At 46.2% G+C, this 23,829-nt stretch overlaps 2 protein-coding genes across 2 annotated transcripts in view; both read left to right on the top strand.

Moving 5' to 3' along the window:
- Positions 1-759: 759 nt before the first annotated feature.
- Positions 760-23,829, top strand: part of LOC132571696 (zinc finger protein with KRAB and SCAN domains 3-like) — a 242,888-nt gene continuing 219,818 nt past the window's right edge. Inside the window, exon 1 of the mRNA XM_060238488.1 lies at positions 760-1,068. Coding sequence (XP_060094471.1) covers positions 760-1,068 — 309 coding nt within the window. The remainder of the gene's footprint in view (positions 1,069-23,829) is intronic.
- LOC132570936 (gastrula zinc finger protein XlCGF57.1-like) lies at positions 8,613-10,723 on the top strand. The gene has a single exon (XM_060237572.1). The coding sequence runs from the start codon at positions 8,774-8,776 to the stop codon at positions 10,721-10,723; it is 1,950 nt and encodes a 649-aa protein (XP_060093555.1). The 5' UTR covers positions 8,613-8,773.

Genomic DNA, 23,829 nt, shown 5'->3' with positions numbered 1-23,829 from the left:
GTTTGCTTTGCTCTCTCAATCACACTGCAGAGCTACTGAGCCACGTCTCTCCTGCTTCTATTGGCTGAGGCTCCTCCCCCTCCTGGGGAAGGAAGGAAAGAGCCAGAGCTTCCTTTGCCCAGTTCCCTGGATCCCATGGGAGAGATACAAAGAAAGCACCTTTAAGACCAACAAGTCCTAATGTTTTAAGTATGTTTTATTTTATTTTAAAAATCTTTGTCTGAGTCCTTTATAAAGTTTATGTCTCTGCTACCTAATCTTAAATTGGTACACACAAGGCCTGGCCTGACAAGATCTCATTTATGCCAGATCTGGCCCTCAGAACAAATGAGTTTGACCGGGGCGGAATGCTAGCAGGAGCTCCTTTGCACATTAGGCCACACCCCCCTGATGTAGCCAATCCTCCAAGAGCTTACAAGGCTCTTTTTCGTAAGCTCTTGGAGGATTGGCTACATCGAGGGGGTGTGGCCTAATGTGCCAATGAGCTCCTGCTAGTATTCCACCCCTGCTTTCGACCAGGGTGGGTGATGTAGCTCCATTCCACTTTGTTTCTTTCTGCCTTTTTCGATATGCTTTTCTCTTTCTCTTCATAGCCACATGAATCAGGGTACCTTTCCGCAGTCAGAGGCAACCGAAGCAAAGGGGAAGGAGATGGAGGAGAAGGACCCAGAAGGACCTGGAACAGGCAAGAGATGAAGGAAAGATCCCATCCGAGCGGGGAGCAGTGCTGAACTTTTGGAAAGAGCTGTGACAGAGACCATGTTTCAGGACAGCGTGACCACAGATGTACTCTGCCAATGCTTCCGGCAGTTCTGCTACCACGACGCCGATGGGCCCCGAGAGGTTTGCAGCCAGCTCTATGGACTTTGCAGCCAGTGGCTGAAGCCAAAGAGGCACACCAAGAAGCAGATCCTGGACCTGGTGATCCTGGAGCAGTTCCTGACTCTCCTGCCCCAGGAAATGCAGTGCTGGGTCAAAGGATGTGGGCCGGAGACCAGTTCCCAGGCGGTGGCCCTGGCCGAAGGCTTCCTCCTGAGCCAGGCGGAAGAGAAGAGGTGGGCAGAACAGGTAAGTGGGCTTCCTTCGCTCAGTTAAAGTCACAGCTTTATTCTTACTCTTCCTGGCCTGGTATTTCTGCCTCTAGAGAATTCGCTCAGCTGAGAAGAAAATGCAACCTTGATTCTTGCCCCTGTGGTTGAATCATAAGAACAAAAAGGAAGCCATTTTGGATCAGGCCAATGGTCCATCCAGTCCAATACTATGTGTCATGTAAGAACATAAGAGAAGCCATGCTGGATCAGGCCAATGGCCCATCCAGTCCCAACACTCTGTGTCACATAAGAACATAAGAGAAGCCATGTTGGATCAGGCCAATGGCCCATCCAGTCCAACACTCGGTGTCACATAAGAGAAGCCATGTTGAATCAGGCCAATGCCCATCCAGTCCAGCACTCTGTGTCACATAAGAACATAAGAGAAGCCCTGTTGGATCAGGCCAATGGCCCATTCAGTCCAACACTCTGTGTCACATAAGAACATAAGAGAAGCCACGTTGGATCAGGCCAATGGCCTATCCAGTCCAACACTCTGTGTCACATAAGAACATAAGAGAAGCCATGTTGGATCAGGCCAGTGGCCCATCCAGTCCAACACTCTGGGTCACATAAGAGAAGCCCTTTTGGATCAGGCCAGTGGCCCATCCAGTCCAACACTCTGAGTCACATAAGAACATAAGAGAAGCCCTGTTGGATCAGGCCAGTGGCCCATTCAATCCAACACTCTGTGTCACATAAGAACATAAGAGAAGCCATGTTGGATCAGGCCAATGGCCCATCCAGTCCAACACTCTGTGTCACATAAAAACATAAGAGAAGCCACGTTGGATCAGGCCAATGGCCCATCCAGTCCAACACTCTGAGTCACATAAGAGAAGCCCTGTTGGATCAGGCCAGTGGCCCATTCAATCCAACACTCTGTGTCGCATAAGAGAAGCCCTGTTGGATCAGGCCAGTGGCCCATCCAGTCCAACACTCTGAGTCACATAAGAACATAAGAGAAGCCCTGTTGGATCAGGCCAGTGGCCCATTCAATCCAACACTCTGTGTCACATAAGAACATAAGAGAAGCCCTGTTGGATCAGGCCAATGGCCCATCCAGTCCAACACTCTGAGTCACATAAGAGAAGCCCTGTTGGATCAGGCCAGTGGCCCATCCAGTCCAACACTCTGAGTCACATAAGAACATAAGAGAAGCCCTGTTGGATCAGGCCAGTGGCCCATTCAATCCAACACTCTGTGTCACATAAGAACATAAGAGAAGCCATGTTGGATCAGGCCAATGGCCCACCCAGTCCAACACTCTGTGTCACATAAAAACATAAGAGAAGCCACGTTGGATCAGGCCAATGGCCCATCCGGTCCAACATTCTGTGTCACCTAAGAACATAAGCGAAGCCATGTTGGATCAGGCCAACAGTCCATCCAGTCCAACACTCTGTGTCACACAGTGGCCAGAAAACCCAGGTGCCATCAGGAGGTCCACCAGTGGGGCCAGGACACTAGAAGCCCTCCCATTGTTGCCCCTCCCAAGCACCAAGAATACAGAGCATCACTGCCCCAGACAGAGAGTTCCAACAAGACGCTATGACTAATAGCCACTGATAGTCAATGTGATGCTGGTCAGTGCAGGGGTGAAGCCTGGGAGTGGGGCAGGATCTGTCTCCTTGGCCTATTCCATCCCTTCTTTTACCTGCATCCTTTTCTGGTCTTTCAGATGAGGGGACCAGTAGTGAAGACGGAAGCCAAGTTCTCTGAGGAGGAAGGATCTCCTATGGAGGAACGGCTGAGGGCTCAGGCCCAAGAATGTGCTCAAGATACCTTCTCAAGTGGTAAGGCTGTTTCATGGGCCCGATGGGATTGGGGCACACAATGAAGTTCTTGGGTAGAAGGTTTAGGATGGCAGCAAAAGGAAATAGTTCTGCACACAGCACAGAGTTAAGTTCTGGTATCCTATTCCATAGCAGGTAGTGATGGTCTCTCAAAAGATTCATAGAAGGAAATCCTGGATGCAGTTATTGGCCATCGCAAATGAATGGAACTTCCATGTTCCAGGGCAGCATACCTCTGAAAACACATTGCAAGTGGCCAACATTTGCCTTCCGTGCCCCTGATTAATGGCTTCCCAGAGAGCCAGTATGGTGCAGTGCAGGAGTGGGAACCTTTTTTCTGCCAAGGGCCATATGGATATTTATAACATCATTTGCGGGCCATAAAAAATTATCAACTTAAAAAGCAGTGCTCCACCAAGGGAGCATGATTCAGGCCAGCAAAATTAATGCAAATAATTGTTTTTCTATTTTAAGCCATGTGGGGAGAGCCTAATCTGGCGCGCGTGCACACACACAGCCCGCTGCCCTAGGCAAATGCATAGGTCCAGCAGGAACTCAGTAGCATATTAGACCACATCCCCTAATATTAGCATCTTAGGCCACACCATCTGGGATAATCAGGAGCAAACTGAACTGTGACAGTAACTTTTCCAGGCCCTGCAGCAATTCTGACCAGCCAACCAGGCCCGGGGAGGCTGCCGCACAGTACATCTGGGCCCTGTGATCCCTGCCTGGCCCTGGGGAGGCTGCTGCACAGCGCGGCTGGGCCCCACGATCCTCGCTGGCCAGCCAGGCCCCAGGGAGGCTGCCACATGGATCGGTTCGGTCCAGCAATCCCCGAGGGCCACACCAAGTGACCTCGAGGGCCGCATACGGCTCTCAGGATGGAGGTTCCCCACCCCTGGTGTAGTGGTTAAGTGCATGGACTCTTATCTGAGGGAACTGGGTTTGATTTCCCACTCCTCCACTTGCAGCTGCTGGAATGGCCTTGAGTCAGCCATACCTCTCCTAGGAGTTATCCTTGAAAGGGCAGCTACTGGGAGAGTCTTCACAGCCCCACCCACCTCACAGAGTGTTTGTTGTGGGGGAGGAAGGGAAAGGAGATTGTAGGCCGCTCTGAGCCTCTGTCCTTGAAAGGGCAGCTGCTGGGAGAGCCCTCTCCAGCCCCACCCACCTCCCAGGGTGTCTGTTGTGGGGGGAGGAAGATAAAGGAGATTGTAGGCCGCTCTGAGCCTCTGTCCTTGAAAGGGCAGCTGCTGGGAGAGCCCTCTTCAGCCCCACCCACCTCCCAGGGTGTCTGTTGTGGGGGAGGAAAGTAAAGGAGATTGTAGGCCACTCTGAGCCTCTGTCCTTGAAAGGGCAGCTGCTGGGAGAGCCCTCTCCAGCCCCACCCACCTCACAGGGTGTCTGTTGTGGGGGAGGAAGGGAAAGGAGATTGTAGGCCACTCTGAGCCTCTGTCCTTGAAAGGGCAGCTGCTGGGAGAGCCCTCTTCAGCCCCACCCACCTCACAGGGTGTCTGTTGTGGGGGAGGAAGGGAAAGGAGATTGTAGGCCACTCTGAGCTTCTGTCCTTGAAAGGGCAGCTGCTGCGAGAGCCCTCTCAGCCCCACCCACCTCACAGCATGTCTATTGTGGGAGAGAAAGGTAAAGGAGATTGTGAGCAGCTCCGAGACTGAGATTCAGAGTGGAAGGCGGGGTATAAATCCAATAATCTTCATCATCATCTGGTAGCAGAAAGAGCAGATTGGACTATAGCCTGGCACCCTTATGACGACTGAGAGTGGCACATCGACTGGATGTGATGTCAGAACATGATGGGACACTCTGGAAACTTTTTGGTATTACCCTAGAAGTTTTCAGATACGCTGAAGTCTGGCCTTTTTTTGTAGCAGGAACTTCTTTGCATATTAGGCCACACACCCCTGATGTGGCCAATCCTTCAAGAGCTTACAGGGCTGTTAGTACAGGGCCTGCTGTAAGCTCCTGGAGGATTGGCTACATCAGGGTGGGTGTGGTCTAATATGCAAAGGAGTTCCTGCTACCAAAAAGAAAAGCCCTGGCTGAACTCATGTCTTGGTTTTCCGAGTCCCTGGTGCTTCTCTTTCACCTCTCCCACGATTTACTAACAATCTTTACAGATTTTGTAGTGTGTCTATGGCCCTGGGAAGAGTGTGTCACAGCCCTAGGGTGAGAGGACAAATGAACGAGGGAGTCTAGGCTAATATTCTTTCTTCTTCCTTTGTCTCCATCACAGACAGTGGACGGGCGGTATTCAGCCGTCGTCTTGGTAGAGGTGCGGAAACAGCTGCTGAACCTCACGCCCAGGTACAGTATATGAGCGAGGGACAATCTGGGTCCCTCCCCCTGTTCAGAGAGGGTCTTTCGCTCCTGCATTTGCTGCTAAGGTGTCCAAGGTGAGAGCTTGGTGTAGTGGTTAAGTGCGCCGACTTTTCGCTGGGAGAACCAGGTTTGATTCCCCCACTCCTTCACATGCATCTGCTGGTGTGACTTTGGGTCAGCCACATGTTCTCACAGAGCTGTTCTGCTCAAGAGCAGTTCTGTCAGAGCTCTCTCAGCCCCACCTACCTCACAGGGTGTCTGTTTGGGGGAGGGAAGGGAAAGGAGATTTGTAAGCCGCTCTGAGACTCCTTTGGCTAGCGAAGGGGGCAAAGTATAAATCTAGTTTCTTCTTCTCTTCTTTTTTCTTCTTCTCTTCTCCTTCTTCTTCTTCTCCTTCTCCTCTTCTTCTCTTCTTCTTCCCCTTCTCCTCTTCTTCTTTTCTCCTTCTTTTTCTCCTCCTTCTCTTCTCCTCTTCTCCTTCTCTTCTCTTCTCTTCTCCTCCTCTTCTCCTTCTCTTCTTCTTCTTCTCTCCTTCTTCTCCTCTCTCTTCTCCTTCTCCTCTTCTCCATCTTCTCCTCCTCCTCTTCTTCTTTTCCTTTTCCTTCTTTTTTTCCTCCTCCTCCTTCTTCTTCGGGAAGATGCTTCTGAGCATCACTCCCTTTGTTCACGCCAAGCTGCACCCTCCAAAACTGCCCCCTTCCAGTGTGTATTGTCTGCCTGGCATGAACTCTGATGAGGGAACCTGCTTTTTCTTCCAGCGTCCTTTTTCCTTTGAGGAGGTGGCCGTGTATTTCACCAAGGCAGAGTGGGTGCTCTTGGATCCGGGCCAAAGAGCTCTGTACAGGGAAGTCATGCAGGAGAACTATTGGAGTGTGGCCTTTCTGGGTAAGGGTCTGACTGAGGTGCCAAAGGAGTGAATTGCTGCCACTGAGGTGATTCAGAAAATGCCTTAAAAATACATTTAGCACACATGTCTTAAAAATACATTTATCTCCTGGGCGGAGCCAGCAATCTTGACTTGGAATGTTTAACGTACTGACTAGGAATATATGAAATACTGCAAGACACCGGTGTGAACATCTGACGAAGCCATTCAGTGTGAAATGGCCAGCTCCAGCTTGCGGCCCCATGATCAACTCATGGAATTGGGGTTTAGCTCTTGCACCATTGACAATCTCTGAAGAATGGCACTGTGATTGCCTCATAAGTGTGAAAACGATTGCGGTGGAATCCGGTACATTTTGAACCGATGATTCGTGTTTTCCCGGTCTTGCCAGGTTTTTGCCGAGTCAATTTAAAGTCATGGGAATTCACCTGTGTAAATTCATGTTATCAGCTTTGTGCTAAATGTATTTTTAAGACATTTTCTGAATTATACACTCTTAACGGTTTGAATGCGTTGCCAGTCATTTACAACTGCTAGCCTTTTTTAGTGTTTACACTTACATCATTCTGCGGTTTCCTCTTATTGATTTTGCCGCTGGGGTGAGGCATGAATCGAAATATCAAACAGGAGTGCATCCTTTTTAGGACTGCCCCGCTACTTGTCCCCTTTGGGGGAGTCTTGAGGAGTTGTGGTGGCAGTAAAAGTAACAAGTATACAAGTAACCAGTTATAGACGCGTTTCGTGTTGCCGCTTCATCAGTATTCTTAACGTCTTCCTCTTGTTGAGCTGCATTTAACGGAGTACGCCAGTGTCTTTTTTTAAAAAGCATGTACAAAGCCTTCCATTTCATTTAGAAAAGTATATTGCAACAATGGATGGGTCTCAAGAGTATACGTAGCAGGAACTCCTTTGCATATTAAGCCACACCCCCTGATGTAGCCAGTCCTCCTCAAGCTTACCTCACAGGGTGTCTGTTGTGGGGGAGGAAGGAGTGAGAACTTGGCTTCTTCTTCCCCCATAGCAAACATGTTTTTTGGGGGGAAAGAAGTTCTGCCAAAGGAAATGCACACTTCTCATGAATGAGGATTGCTTGGTTGGCGGCCTGGCTTCTTGCCAGGGTAGAACTTGGGTATTTTTCTTGATTTTAGCAGCACTTGGAGGATTCTAGGGGTTCTCTTTGAAAAAAGCCAAGAGTGAAAAGGCTGAAGGAAGCTTCAGAGATGGACCACAGAAGCAAGCGGAAAGTTACTTTGAATGTGTATATTATTGCACATTTCAATGTAAAGCAGAAACCAGCCCCTGAAATGCTTAGTGCAGGGGTGTCAAACTCATGTGTTATGAGGGCCGAATCTGACATAAATGAGACCTTGTTGGACCGGGCCATGTGTGTACCTATTTAAGATTAGGTAGCAGAGATATTAATTTTATAAAGGACACAGACAAACACAATTTTTAAAAAAATTAAAACATGCTTATAACATGCTTAAAATTCACAGAACAACATGCTTAAAACATGCTTAAAATTCCTAGAACAACCAGCACATTCCACAGAACAATCAACACAGTCAACAACCATCTTCCTTTTCTTCACACCCCTTCAACCCTCCCACCCCTTCCTTTTTCTTCACACCCCTTCCAACCCTCCCAGCAATTAACACAGAACAATGGTCACATTCAACAGCCAGTTTCCTTATCACTACCCTTCCAGGAAGCCCCACCAAACAATGGGCACATCCACAAACCTATTGCTCTTTCACCACACCCCCTCCAGCCTAGAAATAGCAGCTCTCCAGCAGCCCTGGCCTCACTCAATGCACAGCAGCCAAGAAGGTCAGAGCGCCTGCTCCGGCTGCAACGCCATTGAGGATGTTCTCCGCAGCCGAGAACGAAACGTCTGGAAGAAAAACTTTCTCCAGTAGAACACGGCACTTGAGCCCGAAAGATTCTACAATCCCTAATCATGCTTAAAACATTAGCACGTTGATCTTAAAGGTGCTTTCTTTGTATTTCTCCCATGGGATCCAGGAAACTGGGCAAAGGAAGCTCTGGCTCTTTCCTTCCTTCCCAAGAGGACCAGGATGGGGAGGAGTCTCAGCCAATAGAAGAAAGAGAGGCATGGCTCAGTAGCTCTGCTGTGGGATTGAGAGAGCCTGACAAAGCAAGCCTTCCCTCCCGCCCTTCCTCCCCAAAGGAGGAACCTCAGCCAATGGATAAAATAGAGGCTTTGCTCCGTAGCTCCTGTGTGTTGAGCAAGCCCAGCAAAGCAAGCTGTTATGCCAAAGGAAGCAAGAGAGAGGGAGAAGGAAGCAGATGATAGCCAGTTGCTCAGGGACCTGATAGGAGCCCTCCAGGGGCCTGATTTGCCCCCCGGGCCATATGTTTGACACCCCTTGCTTAGCATGATAGAATTTCAAGTGCAAATCAGACCTCCTTGAGTGGGTGCTAACAGAATCTCTCTCTCTGTTCCAACAGAAGTTGATCAAAAGGATGGCAAGGATGAGGAACTGCATCACCTATTGCCAAATGAAGTCAAGAATAAAGCCTTGAAAGGAAACTTCAGGAATCAAGGCAGACCCAAAAGGCAGAAAGGCAGCCATATAGCTGAGAAGAGGGATCAATCTATTCTTTGTCAGGAGGAGGATTTCCGTGAAGTAATCCACATGATGGAAGAAAAATACAAATGTTTGGAGTGTGAAATGAACTTCTCGAATCAAACCCAATATAATAAGCATTTACAAATGCACAGTGGAAAAAAGACCCATCAATGCCTGGATTGTGGAAAGCGCTTCTTTTGCAGAGCAGAGCTCCTTAAACATCAACAACCATGTGTAGGAGAGAAATGTTATAGCTGCCCAAGCCATGGTAAGAGTTTCTCACAGAAATCAGACCTTATTAAACAACAAAGCATTAATTCAGGAGAGAAACCCTTTATCTGTTCAGAGAGTGGAATGACAGTCTCTGATGGAAAACAGGGAAGTCTGCGTTTCCCAAGGAACATTATAACAAAAGCATGTAAATGTTTTCAGTGTGGAAGGTACTTTAAATGCAAATCACAGCTCCTTGAGCATCATAGAATCCACACAAGGGAAAAACCTTTTGAATGCTCAGACTGTGGAAAGAAATTCAGTGGGGCTGGTGGTCTTCAACAACATAAAAGAATCCACAGTGGTGAGAAACCTTTTGAGTGCTCAGCGTGTGGAAAGAGATTCAGTCAGAGTGGCAAACTTCAACTGCATCAAAGAATCCACACAGGGGAGAAACCTTTTGAGTGCTCAGAGTGTGGAAAGAAATTCAGTGGGGCCGGTGGTCTCCAACAACATCAAAGAATCCACAGAGGTGAGAAACCTTTCGAATGTTCAGAGTGTGGAAAGAGATTCAGTCAGAATGGCAAACTTCAACTGCACCAAAGAACTCACACAGGGGAGAAACCTTTTGAATGTTCAGAGTGTGGAAAGGGATTCAGTGACACGTGTAGTCTTCGAAAGCACCTACGAGTCCACACAGGGGAGAAACCTTTTGAGTGCTCAGAGTGTGGAAAGAGATTTAGTCTGAGTGGCAGTCTCCTACTGCATCAAAGAATCCACACAGGAGAGAAACCTTTTGAATGCTCAGAGTGTGGAAAGCGATTTTGTTATAGTAGCAATTTTCATCGGCATCTAAGAACCCACACAAAGGAGAAACCTTTTGAATGTTCAGAGTGTGGAAAGGGATTCAGTCAAAGTGGTGATCTCCTACTTCATCAAAGAACCCACACTGGGGAGAAACCTTTTGAATGTTCAGAGTGTGAAAAGAAATTCAATCAGAGAAGCCATCTTCAAGAACATCAAAGAACCCACACAGGAGCGAAACCTTTTGAGTGCTCAGAGTGTGGAAAGAAATTCAGTAAGAGTAACAATCTTCTACAGCATCAAAGAACCCACACTGGAGAGAAACCTTTTGAGTGCTCAGAGTGTGGAAAGAAATTCAGTAAGAGTAACAATCTTCTACAGCATCAAAGAACTCACACTGGAGAGAAACCTTTTGAGTGCTCAGAGTGTGGGAAAAGGTTCAGTGACACATGTAGCCTTCGAAAGCATGTACGAGTCCACACAGGGGAAAAACCCTTTGAATGCTCAGAGTGTGGAAAGAAATTGTGTAACAGTAGCAATTTTCGACGGCATCTAAGAACCCACACAAAAGAGAAACCTTTTGAATGCTCAGAGTGCGGAAAGAGATTCAGTCAGAGTGGCGATCTCCTACTGCATCAAAGAACCCACACAGGGGAAAAACCCTTTGAATGCTCAGAGTGTGGAAAGAGATTCAGCAAGAGTGGTAGTCTCATACTACATCAAAGAACTCACACAGGAGAGAAACCCTTTGAATGTTCAGAATGTGGAAAGAAATTCAGTCAAAGCAGTCATCTTCACAACCATTTAAGAACCCACAGAGGTGAGAAACCTTTTGAATGCTCAGAGTGTGGAAAGAGATTCAGTCAGAGTGGCCATCTTCAGCGTCATCAAGGAACGCACAGAGGTGAGATATCTTTTGAATGCTCAAAGTGTGAAAAGAAATTCAGTAAGCTTCGCAGTCTTCATCAACATCAAAGAGCCCACACTAGAGAAACATTTTGAGTTGCTCAATCAGTGGATGTATTAAACTCATGTATTAAACTCATTCCAACCTATTGGCTACCCATAGGGCTTTTTTTTTAGAAAAAGCCCAGCAAGAACTCATTTGCATATTAGGCCACACCCTCTGGTGCCAGGCCAGCCGGAACTGCATTCCTGTGCGTCCGGCTCAAAAAACAAAACAAAACCAGGCTACCCACATTGCTTCCAAAGGCAAAATGTTCTTTTTCGTGAATATAGAAAGATAGTTGGGCAAAAGAGACAAGACATCTGATGGCACATATTAATACTGCAGCTAGGATTTTGTTTGCTCAGAAATGGAAGCTTCAAGAACTACCCACAAAACAGGAACTGATCGGGAAAATACTGGAAGCAGCAGAGATGGACTACTTATTGTTACTGCTTGCTGGGAAATCCAAGGAAGAATCAAGAGAATATTGGGAGAAGTTATATGTATGGCTAGACACTTAAATTGCTTTGGTGTGCATTGTGGTTGATATAATTCAATCTATATGGTTGAAATACAAGCTAAATTGATAACCTAAATGGGAACTTACAATATAACTCTATATGACTACTGTGATGAGAGGTTAAGCGTGTAACAGTATGATGAAACTTGTTTTATTTGAATGCTCCAGCAACATGCAGAATGTACTCTGTTTTTCTTGACAGATGTATTATTACTTTTCTGTTTCCATTTCCCCTTTCCCCCTCTTTCTTGAAAAAAATAAAAATTTTATGTCAGTCAAAGATAACTGGAAGCAGTGAGTTGCCCATCCACAAAGAAATATCTGATATGAGCCTATCCAGACTTAGATCCTACAGTTGACAATAAAATCTGCACAAATCCTGCAATCACAACATTTTAATCTAGGGAATGAATGGCTGCAAACATGGGCTTGGAGAAACGTCGACTGCGGGGTGACATGATAAAGGTTTACAAGATTATGCATGGGATGGAGAAAGTAGAGAAAGAAGTCCTTTTCTCCCTTTCTCACAATACAAGAACTCGTGGGCACTCCATGAAATTGCTGAGCAGTCGGGTTAGAATGGATAAAAGGAAGTATTTCTTCACCCAAAGGGTGATTAACACATGGAATTCACTGCCACAGGAGATGGTGTCGGCTACAAGCATAGCCAGCTTCAAGAGGGGATTGGATAAACATATGGAGCAGAGGTCCATCAGCAGCTATTAGCCACAGCATATTATTGGAACTGTCTGGGGCAGTGATGCTCTGTATTCTTGGTGCTTGGAGGGGGGGGGCAAAGTGGAAGGGCTTTTATTTTTATTTTTAAAAGTAAAGGTAGCACCCTTTGCAAGCACCAGTCGTTTCCAACTCTGAGGTGATGTTGCATCATGACGTTTTCACGGCAGACTTTTTGCTACGGGGTGGTTTGCCATTACTTTCCCCAGTCATCTACACTTTCCCCCCAGCAAGCTGGATACGCATTTTACCGACCTGGGAAGGATGGAAGGCTGAGTCAACCTTGAGCCGGCTACCTGAACCAGCTTCCGCTGGGATCAAACTCAGGTTGTGAGCAGAGGGCTTGGACTGCAGTACTGCAGCTTCCCACACAGCACCAAGGGCCCCCTACATATATTATTTACTACAACATATATATTTTTTTAAAAAAAAATCATAACTGTATTTCAATATGATTGGTTTCCCTTATAATCCATTTTATTTTTTTTAAAGCATAGTTCTGAGGAAATCTTAGTTCTAAGAAGGCTACTCCAAATGGCCAGTGGGGTTTATGTTACAAAAAGGGTTAAGAACCTCCATGGAAAGGAAAGGTCCCCTGTGCAAGCACCAGTCGTTTCCGACTCTGGGGTGACGTTGCTTCCACACCATTTTCACGGCAGAGTTTTTACGGGGTGGTTTGCCCTTGCCTTCCCCAGTTCTCTACACTTTCCCTCCAGCAAGCTGGGGACTCATTTTACCCACCTCGGAAGGATGGAAGGCTGAGTCAACCTGGAGCCGGCTACCTGAAAACCCAGCTTCCGCCGGGGATCGAACTCAGGTCATGAGCAGAGGCCTCCGACTGCAGTACTGCAGCTTTAACACACTGTGCCATGGGGCTCTTAAGAACCTCCATGAAGAGAGGGGAAATCACTGTCTTGGTAGGAGAGAAGTGGTTGGCAGGAAACGAAGGAAGAGGAGCCAGAAAGAGAGGCCTCTTCCCCCAAATGCATCTCAGAGTTGGAGGAGCTTGCTTCTTTTGCAGAGGGGGGTGCATCGGAAACAGTGCTAGCGCCGGTCCCGTTGTAGTAAAGAATTCTCCAATACTTGTAGAAGTGATTTCTTATTGCAAACTTACAGGAGCTCATTCCAGCCTAGGGTTTGCCAAATCCAATTCAAGAAAATATCTGGGGACTTTGAGGATGGAACCCAGGGTCTTAGCCAGGATTTTAAAAGTCAGGGGGCTTTTTAAAAAGTTGGGGGGCACCCTTTCCCATCCACTGCGGGGCTTGCCACTTCTCAGAAGCTTTCTGGGGTCGGGGCCAAAGCTGGAGGCACCGGAAGCGGCTGAGTCAAGGGAGCCAGCCTGAAAACTTGGGAGTCAAGAAGAGGCTGCACCTTGCGTACAAGCACGGGGGTTCCTTCCATCTCTTTCTCTCTCCCCCCTTTTTAGCCAGCAGCACCATCCATCCCCCTCTCTCCAGCCCATTCCACACAGCTTCCTCTGCCTCCCTCCTTTCCACTTGCTGCGTTTGTTGCTCCAGTGCCCGGTGCCCTGCTCTGCTCTCCCTGCTCTGGCTGTCGCTCATGACAAAAACCATTGGAGAGGAGGCGGCTGAGAGGTGATAGGATCCCCATCTTCAAAGACTTGAAGGGCTGTCATATAGAGGAGGGTGTGGAATTGTTTTCTGTGGCCCCGGAAGGCAGGACCAGAACCAATGGGTTGAAATTAAATCAAAAGAGTTTCCAGTTCAACATTAGGAAGAACTTCCTGACCGTTACAGCGATTCCTCAGTAGAACAGGCTTCCTCAGGAGGTGGTGGGCTCTCCTTCCTGGGAGGTTTTTCAACAGAGGCTAGATGGCCACCTGACAGCAATGAAGATCCTGTGAATTTAGGGGGAAGTGTTTGTGAGTTTCCTGCATTGTGCAGACTAGATGACCCTGGAGGTCCCTTCCAACTATGATTCTACCCTGGAGGGCCCCCTGGGAGTCAGGAGGCAGTGCTCTCACAGGCCCCCTGTGGCTAAAGGCCTGATGGAACCAGAAGCATGGTTGTGATAAGCATAATTGAACTCCAAAAGGAGTTCTGGCCTTCAGATTTAAAGGGACAGCACGCCTTTTTAAATGCCTTCCCTCTATTGCCCCGTGGCACAGAGTGTTAAAGCTGCAGTACTGCAGTCCTAAGCTCTGCTCACAACCTGAGTTCGATCCCTGGTGGAAGCTGGGTTTTCAGGTAGCCGGCTTAAGGTTGACTCAGCCTTCCATCCTTCCAAGGTCGGTAAAATGAGTACCAAGTTTGCTGGGGGGAAAGTATAGATGACTGGGGAAGGCAATGGCAAACCACCCTGTTAAAAGTCTGCCGTGAAAACGTTGTGAAAGCAATTTCACCCCAGAGTCGGAAACGACTGGTGCTTGCATTCCTTTCCTCTATTGGAAATAATGACGGATAGGGACACCTTCTTTGAGGGCTCATAGAATTGGACCCCCCGGTCCAATCCTTTTGAAACTTGGAGGGTGCTTGGAGGAGAGGCACTGGATGCTATGCTGAAAATTTGGTGCCTTTACCTCACAAAACCGCCCCCCAGATACCTGTGGATCAATTCTCCATTATGCCCTATGTGAATCGGCCACCGTAGGGAATAATGGAGTGCCCAGCGGACGTTTCCCTTCCTCGCTTTCTGATGATCCTGAAGCAAGGGGAGGACCTCCAAACCGGGGGATCCCGTGTCCGCACCTGGGGATTGGCAACCCTATTCCAGCCTTTTCAGTTTCCAAAGTCTCTATTGGTCTCAATATGGATCTCAGACAGCAACTTCTGCAAGTATTAGAAAATTCTATATTACAATGGGACTGGCACTAACACTTTAAACCAGCTCATTTGTGTGATGAGATGACGTCAGTGAAGCCTGGAAAGTTTACAAAGTCTTCTAACGATGAACTTTGAGATTTCTTCTAACAACGGACTCTGCAATTAAGAGATTTTCTGTTGAAGAATTCTGAAATCAATTTGGAATGAATATGCTTATGCCCTTTAATATATTGGGAGATATTGTAAATTGCACTTTAATAGTTGTGAGTTTATATGCACGGTAAATACCTCAGTGTCTTGTAGTGAAACAGGAAGGGATGCTCCAGTAGTCTGAACTTTGTTCGTATTTTCATTATCTTCCCACGGTTTTGTTTATAACCTCCAAGTGGGGATTGGAGATCTCCCAGAATTAGAACTCAGCACCAGGTGATAGAGGTTAGTACTCCTGCAGAAAATAGCTGCTTCACAGGACGTTATACCCAGCTGAGGTTCTACTCTCCCTCAAATCCCTCCACCCCTAAGCTGCATCCCTCAAATCTCCAGGTAGTTCCCAACCAGGAGTTGGCAACCTTAGGAGGATGGCCAGAGATGTTGGAAGCAAGTGGGTTTTTAAGAAAATATGTTGTGGGGTAAGATTTCTGAGCCCCTCCCAGCAACTGTTGGGGGATGAGGGGACTTACCAGTAGAAAGAAGAAGCTCGAGGCCACATTGTTGGCATTGCACAGGAAGTGATGTCACACCAGCTATTTCTGTGTGATGCACTGGTATTAGCGAAGGTTATTTTGTAGAAAAAGAGGTGCTCATTAGCACAACTCATTTGCATATGCCTCACACCCCTGACATCACCAAAAGGCGGACTAAATTATATCAGCTCAGCATCTACCTTGAAATGCTTCCTGAATTATAATTGTCATAATAAAACCTTACTCCCGTCATACTTTTTAAATTACTTTCTCCTATGTGGCCACAGGGGTGTGACGAAGAGTTCCATCGGTCTGTTTTGTATGTTTTTTGGTTATTTTCCCAATTTTGTTTAGGTTTATTAGGTTTGTGGGGGAAAGTATTAGAATGTTTGTCAAATCTCAGAGTTCAGCAAAATTCTCAACGGGGGGGGGTTGAACAACGGAGCCCAGAAGCAAGTAATTTTGGGGGGGTGGGAAAAAGATACAACCCAATAAAATTTAGAGGTTCTGGAACTCTGCTCCTCTTAGGGTTGCCAAGTCCAATTCAAGAAAAATCTGGGGACTTTGGGGGTGGAGCCAGGAGACATTGGGGGAGGAGCCAGGAACAAGGGTGTGACAAACATAATTGAACTCCAAGGGAGTTCTGGCCATCACATTTAAAGGGACAGTGAAGGGGGACCCCTGAATAATTATGAACACCCCTATAATAATAATAAATGAAAATATGGTTTTTGTACCTTCAGAAGAGAATGTCTGATGCAATATTTGAAGCAGCTGTAACTGTTAAGAGGCCACACGGCCCAAAATGGGTGTGAATTCAAAGGTTGTGGAGTAGATAAGAGGGCCCTCTGAGGAAGCTCCTTGTTAAAACTGATAAACGCCTGAAGGCAGAGGGACTGTGGAAAACTACTGGAAGGAAAGCAGGAGGTGGGGCATTTGAATAGATAAGGACTGTGAGCTTGTCTGCTCATTTTGGGGATGGATAAAAATGGTCAGAAGGCTGATGATTTTAACTTTGTCATTTTGGGCATATGCTGACAAGTTCTACTTTGATACCAAAGTAAAATACCTCGTTTCAAACCAAGCAATGTGTGGGGCTTTGTTATTTACCTGCTACAACAGCATACCTTTTAATATGTCTTCCTTCCATAGAAATAATGAAGGATAGGGGCACCTTTTGGGGGGCTCATAGAATTGGATCCCCTGGTTCAATCATTTTGAAACTTGGGGAGTACTTTGGGGAGAGGCACTAGATTAGATTAGATTAGATTAGATTAGATTAGATTAGATTAGATAATTTTATTTATATCCCGCCCTCCCCGCCGGGGCAGGCTCAGGGCGGCTAACAGTAACAAGATACTATATTGAAAATTTGGTGCCTCTACCTCAAAAAACAGCTCCTCCAGAGCCACTGAAACCTCCAGATCAATTCCCCATTATACCCTATGAGAATCAATCTCCACATAGGGAATAATGAAGTGCCCAGCAGACATTTCCTTCCCTCCCCCCTTTTCTGGTGACTCTGAAGTGAGGGATTGGCCTCTCTACTCACGAGTTGCTGTCAACTTCTTCAAAGTAACACAGACACACCATCCCAAGAGGAAGCCTTTCCAATCGGAGACTAAAGCCTCCGGAGGTAGAAAGACACATGGTCCTCTGGGGGCGGGGCTTCCCCCCTAAGGCCAGCTGACTGGGGGCGGGAAGGAGCCTGGGAAAGCGGAAAAAACCCCACTGGGACCTACGGATTGGCAAGCCTAGTGTTGGACTGGATGGGCCATTGGCCTGATCCAACAGGGCTTCTCTTATGTTCTTACGTGACACAGAGTGTTGGACTGGATGGGCCATTGGCCTGATCCAACATGGCTTCTCTTATGTTCTCATGTGACACAGAGTGCGGGACTGGATGGGCTATTGGCCTGATCCAACATGGCTTCTCTTATGTTCTCATGTGACACAGAGTGCGGGACTGGATGGGCTATTGGCCTGATCCAACAGGGCTTCTCTTATGTTCTTATGTGACGCAGGTGTTGGACAGGATGGGCCATTGGCCTGATCCAACATGGCTTCTCTTATGTTCTTATGTGACTCAGAGTGTTGGACTGGATGGGCCACTGGCCTGATCCAACATGGCTTCTATAAGTTCTTATGTGACTCAGAGTGTTGGACTGGATGGGCCACTGGCCTGATCCAACATGGCTTCTCTTATGTTTTTATGTGATCTTCACCAGTCAAATTTTCCCTACAACACCTCTGCCCACCCAATCAGAGGGTCCTGGGATATGTAGGCCCTGTAGCTACTCTAACACAGGCTTCCCTGGAGCCTGTAGGCCACACTAGGTTTAGGATCATGATAAGAGTTGTAGAAAGGAGAAGAAGTCCTTAAAGACTAACAGAAATTTTGACAGGGTAGGAGCTTTCATCAGTTCTTCAGATACCAGTACAAAGCAGCAAGAAGTGAGCAGTACTTTCAAAATCTCACAAGTTTTGTTAGTCTTTACGGTGCTGCTGGACTCTGACCCTTTTCTATTGCAACAGACAGACTAACATGGCTATCCAAATTAATCTATCTGTTTGGAGTCAGTTTTCCTGCTCCAATGAAGGGCACCTCACCAATTCAATCCTTACTGCTAAAGGGTCATAGGAAGGTTGTGAGTCTTTTTCTTTATCCTCCATTTAAACAATGTGGCCTCCACTCTTCATCCCCCTCTTGCAGAATTAGATGACATCCAAATTAACTAAAGTTCTTATGTTCTCCAATAACTGCAGTAAGCAGAAGTTAGCTTACTCTTCTTGTGTTTTGTCTTGAATGTCTTATGGTACTTAACAAGCCTCGGATTGAGTGCGAGCTCACAGGAGCACAGCTCCTGAAGCTTTCTGAGAGTTCCACCTCCTCCTTCTGAGAGTTCCACCTCCTTGTCCATTGAATTGTACGTGCAGCTGCATAACAATCCCTGGATGATCTCCACCACCTATTTTTCTATAAAATGACTGCTGGTACAGATTTATGTATGGATGGACAGACAGATGATAGGTAGATTGTAGATGGATGGACAGAGAGAGAGAGAGAGAGATGATATAATCTATCCAGTGCTATTTTCATAGAAAAAGCCCAACAGGAATTCTTTTGCATATTAGGCCACATACCCTGATATTACTATTGTTTCATGCAGACCTTTTATGTGGGAAAAGCTCAGCAGGAAGTTATTTGTATATTAGGCCACATCCCCTGATACTACCATTGTTCATGCAGACCTTTTTGCAGAAAAAGCCCAACAGGAAGTCATTTGCATATTAGGCCACACCCCCTGATATCACCATTGTTTCATGCAGACTTTTTTTTGCGTATAAACAATTTTTATTGGTAACATATGGTAGTAGAACTGTTTCTACAGCTTATAAAAACCTTAAGATGAAAGCATCATTCTACCCCACATCTTACTTTCCTCCCACCCCACCCCCAGTAATTGACCCCCGCCAGTGTTATTTTTTAGAAAACAGATATTAAAGGTACCTTTAACTATCAAGAAAAAACAAAAATTGATTAAGAAAGAAAAAAAAAACCCTTCAAAAGTTATATTCTTGTCTTAAAGGTCTTAATCTTCAAAAATTGTCCAGTGTCCTTTTATTTTCCACTCTTTTTCTACATATCTTCTGAATTTCTTCCACTCCCGATTAAAGAGTTCTAAATCGCAGTCTCTTAATTTTCTTGTTAGCTTATCCATTTCACTCCATGACATAACTTTTAAAGTCCAGTCCCATTTTTCTGGTATTTTTTCTTGCTTCCACAACTGCGCATACAATGTCCTAGCAGCTGAGAGCAAGTACCATATTAAAGTTCTATCTTCTTTTGGAAAATTCTCCATTTGTAATCCCAGCAGAAGTGTCTCTGCTTCTTTTTTAAATTCATATCCTAGGATCTTAGATATCTCTTGTTGAATCATCTGCCAAAACATTTTAGCTCTTTCACAAGTCCACCACATATGGTAGAAAGATCCTTCATGTTTTTTACATTTCCAACACCTATCTGGCATCTTATTGTTCATCTTTGCTAATTTTTTTGGAGTCATATACCATCTATACATCATCTTAAAACAGTTCTCTTTAATACTATGACATGTTGCGAGTTTCATAGAATTTTTCCACAAATATTCCCAAGATTCCATCTTTATTTCTTTATTTACATTAATTGCCCATTTTATCATTTGAGATTTCACTACTTCATCTTCTGTAGTCCATTGTAAAAGTAGACTTTTTTGTGGGAAAAGCCTAGCAGGAACTCATTTGCATATTATACCACACCCCCTGTTATTACTACTGTTTCTTGCAGACCTTTTTTGTGGGAAAATCTAAGCAGGAACTCATTTGCACTTTAGGCCACACCCCCTGATATTACCATTGTTTCGTGCAGACTTTTTGTAGAAAAAGCCTAGCAGGAACTTATTTGCATATTATACCACACACCCTGTTATTACTACTGTTTCATGCAGACCTTTTTTGTAGAAAAAGCCCAGCAGGAACTCATTTGCATATTAGGCCACACATACTGATATTACCATTATTTCATGCAGACCTTTTGTGTGGGAGAAGCTGAGCAGGAACTCATTTGCATATTAGGCCACACCCCTGACACCAAGGCAGCCAGAACTGCATCCCTGTGCTCTCCTGCTCAAAAAGAGCCCTGCTGTCTGTGATGTCACTTTTCTGCACCTGTGATATATTTGGCTGAGAAGCAGATGCTGAAGGAGAGGCAGATGGTAATGGACCTTGTACAACGCACATGATTGGCTCAGAGCGTGAGATCCGATGGCTGATGACCCTCCCCACGGCCTAGTTCAGGGGTGGCCAAACTGCGGCTCAGGAACCACACGTGACTCCCTCAAGCATATTGTGTGGCTCTCAAAGACCCCACTGCCCCAGCAGCTGTCTGGGAGAAGGCGTCTGTTCTTTAAATCACTTTGCCAAGCATGGTTCTGATGTTCCAACACGCAAGCTTTAGTCTTTTGCACATTTTGTGAGGCAGGTGCATGCCTTTTCTTTGTTGTTATTTTTCGACCGCAAGTAAGGATGCCCGTTGACCGCGGCTAGCCAACTGGGGTGGGGGAGACAAGCTTTGTTTAGGCCACCTTTTCTAGGCCCCTCTCCGTGTGGAGCAAGCAGTGCTGTCCCTAAATAAGGCTGCTTGGTCGTTCAGGGTGCTGCCGAAAAATGCTTTCGTCTCTGGGTCAGCATCAGGCGACCAATACCCTGAACCACCTACATGCAGGATTGGGACTGCGGCTTCCAGTGGCATCTTCCACCTGCCGTTTCGCCCCTTGCCCATCGCTGCAGGACTTGGTATGTTGTGGGTTGTGGATGTGGATACCCTTCAGGCCTGCGCAGATGAATTTTAAGGTGAAGCGCAGTGTGCGCAGTACTGGCTCCACCCTTTCACCTTGGGGTCATCTGCCATGGCCCAGTAAGCCGGGACGCCGGCAGCGAGTCCTCCGGGTGGTAGGTGTTAAATTAGCGAGCTCTGTCTGCCCGGGCTTGATGTTAGAGTTTTCCTTCTCTTGGCTGGCGAGGTTGGTGAGCCCAGCCTGCCCATCCGGTTATACCGCCGGACATTCGGTCTCACCATGACGTGGCAAACTCTGTGAAAAATGGGGGGGGGGACCAGCGAGAAGGTGTTGCCACGGATGCAGTAATGTAGGAGAGGCCATTGCAGTGACCATCTGCCAGGCATAGCCAGACAGTGACCACGCAGCGTTCACTACACCGGGAAAGGAGAGGTGATGTATTGCGCATACACTTTCCCTGGGGGGGCAGGACACCCAGAGGGAGCCCACCCCCCCACCCCCCACCCCCATTAGTAGTGTATGACAATATTAATTGAACTTTAAATGATAAAGAGGAATTGTGATAAAAGCATTAGTAGAACATAGTTATTTGGTAAATATATATATGAGAGTTAAGATAAGACTACGATAGGTGGAACTCTGGAACTGATTTAATAATTATGAGCTTTGTGTTTAATAAGTACTAAGTGATTATTAGAGAAAAGGTTAGTGAATGACAATTTTTTCTTTCTAAAGATTTTATAATTGTGAATTTACCTTTAATATGCTTTTAATTTGTTTTAAGTACCGGCGGAGGTCATGAATAAGAGGAGTGGGGGGGGGGGAGGAAAATATGTAATGTATTGGAGAAGTATATTTGAATTTGAATAGATGAAGTTATTTCAATATATCGCAAAAATAAAAAGTTTGGTTACAAAAAAACCCCAACATTGTCCGCACCAATGAACAGTTAAGTAAATCCTGAACCCAGTGCTGCCCCATGCGTATGAATGGGCCTGCATTGAGATACCTACCCAGGTCAAAAGGGGATTGCCGGAGACTTCCATTAAAGGAGGAAAGCCAGACCTGAGATCTGAATGTTGTACTATAGGGAGGATGTCCCAGTCATGGCTGGGCAGGGTGACATGATAGAGGTTTACAAGATTATGCATGGGATGGAGAAAGTAGAGAAAGAAGTACTTTTCTCCCTTTCTCACAATACAAGAACTCATGGGCATTTGATGAAATTGCTGAGCAGCCAGGTTAAAACGGATAGAAGGAAGTACTTCTTCACCCAAAGGGTGATTGGCATGTGGAATTCACTGCCACAGGAGGTGGTGGCGGCCACAAGCATGGCCACCTTCAAGAGGGGTTTAGATAAAAATACGGAGCAGAGGTCCATCAGTGGCTATTAGCCACAGTGTGTGTGTGTATATAAAATTTTTTGCCACTGTGTGACACAGAGTGTTGGACTCGATGGGCCATTGAAGTCCAACAGGACTTCTCTTATGTTCTTATGTCCCTGTCGAGATGGGTGCAACAGGCCCAGCCTGGTCACGTGACCATGTAGGCAAAGTTCAGATGTCTCAAAGGCATTTGGAGTGCCTTAAAAGTACATTTACTGCATGAGAGGACCAGGATTACATGAGCATGAAGGGCAGCTGCTATATAGTAGGTAGGACAGGCCAGGAACAGAGTCCAATACATATAGGCACTAGGCATGAAAAATTGTGTGGGGGGGGAGGTGGGATTTAACTAGCTGTTCTTTTAATCTGTTTTTAAAAATTCACTGTTTTGCATGCTGACTTACTGCCCAATGCCAATGTGTAGCACTGTTCACTGGACTCCGTTTCATTGCCAGATGAAGTGTGCTTACCCTTAATAAAAAATTGATGGTATAAAAGGCGCCACTGGATTCTAACTTTCTTCTATTGCTTCAGAGCAACACAGCTACCCACCTGGATCAAGTTTATCGTGCGCCTTGAGTTCTACTATTACAGGAGACAGAGGAAAAGGTCTCCTTTTCAATTCCATTTATCCCGTGCACAATTTTGTCTCTATCATGTCACCTCTTAGTCAAAGAGGTCAAAGCCCCAGAAACTTTTGCCTTTCCTCATACAAAAGTTCTCCTACACTGAGGAGTTCCCATAAACATGTTTTTCTTCAGCTGTGCACAAATTGAGAGTTTCAGGAGCTTGCAATGGAAATTCTTTGCCTTATAATTACCAAAATCGTGGTGAGGTCTTTTCTTCCATGAGGAATTGCTTCGGAGATCACCTTCACAAACAATCATGTCATCCTCAGACTCGAGGGCCAAAGTGATCACTTTATGTGATGCACAAATACCTCCTGTGACAGCAAGAATCTGGGCTGAGACATAGTGAAAGACACCACTGTTTTCTATAATATCAGCTTTTCCAAGACAGAAGTCTGAATTCCAATGTTTAAATGTTTGTTGCCTTGAGTCTGGAAGACGGGCTTGGAATTTGCTAAAGAGCTGAGGATGCGCTTAAGTAACTGATGCAAGGGAAGATTGTGTCAGGGCAGATTCAAAATGCTGATCGTGACGCTGGTGTTGGTGCTTCTGCTGCTCCTCCCCCAGAGCGTCGTCTGCGGGGCTGAAAAGGCAAAATGCCCATTGAATTTGTTTGAGGATCAAGAGAACCCTGTCAATTATTATAGGCCAGGAGACTACCTTATTGGCGGGATCCTACCTGTATCTGCTGCCGATCGAAAACGAGTCTTCTTCAATAAGCCTCCCAGAACTCATAGGTCAGTAATTTGTGATACAGATGTAATATGATTCTACTCCATTCGAGTTTCATAGACTCCCCTTTCTTATGTCTCTGGAGAAATCACTGTCTTTAGTTGGTTCTGATATTTTTTGTTCTGAGACTGTAGGAGCATGAAAGTGTAAACAGAGCCCTGATGGATCAGACTTGTGGTCTGCCTATTCAAAACCGTGTCTCACAGAATAGCCGTTAGTTCTTCAGGAGGGCCAAGAACACAGCATAGAGTCTGAGTCCTTCCGCTGAGGTTGATAGTTGGTAGTATTACTTAGAGGTTTACTGTCTCTGAATGAGCAGATTCAAATCAATCACCATGGCTTATAGCCACTGG

The sequence above is a fragment of the Heteronotia binoei genome, chromosome 5, assembly GCF_032191835.1.
Source record: "Heteronotia binoei isolate CCM8104 ecotype False Entrance Well chromosome 5, APGP_CSIRO_Hbin_v1, whole genome shotgun sequence".
Lineage (NCBI taxonomy): Eukaryota > Metazoa > Chordata > Lepidosauria > Squamata > Gekkonidae > Heteronotia > Heteronotia binoei.
The sequence above is the reverse complement of the archived record's forward strand: the minus strand, read 5'-3'. Positions and strand labels throughout refer to the sequence as shown.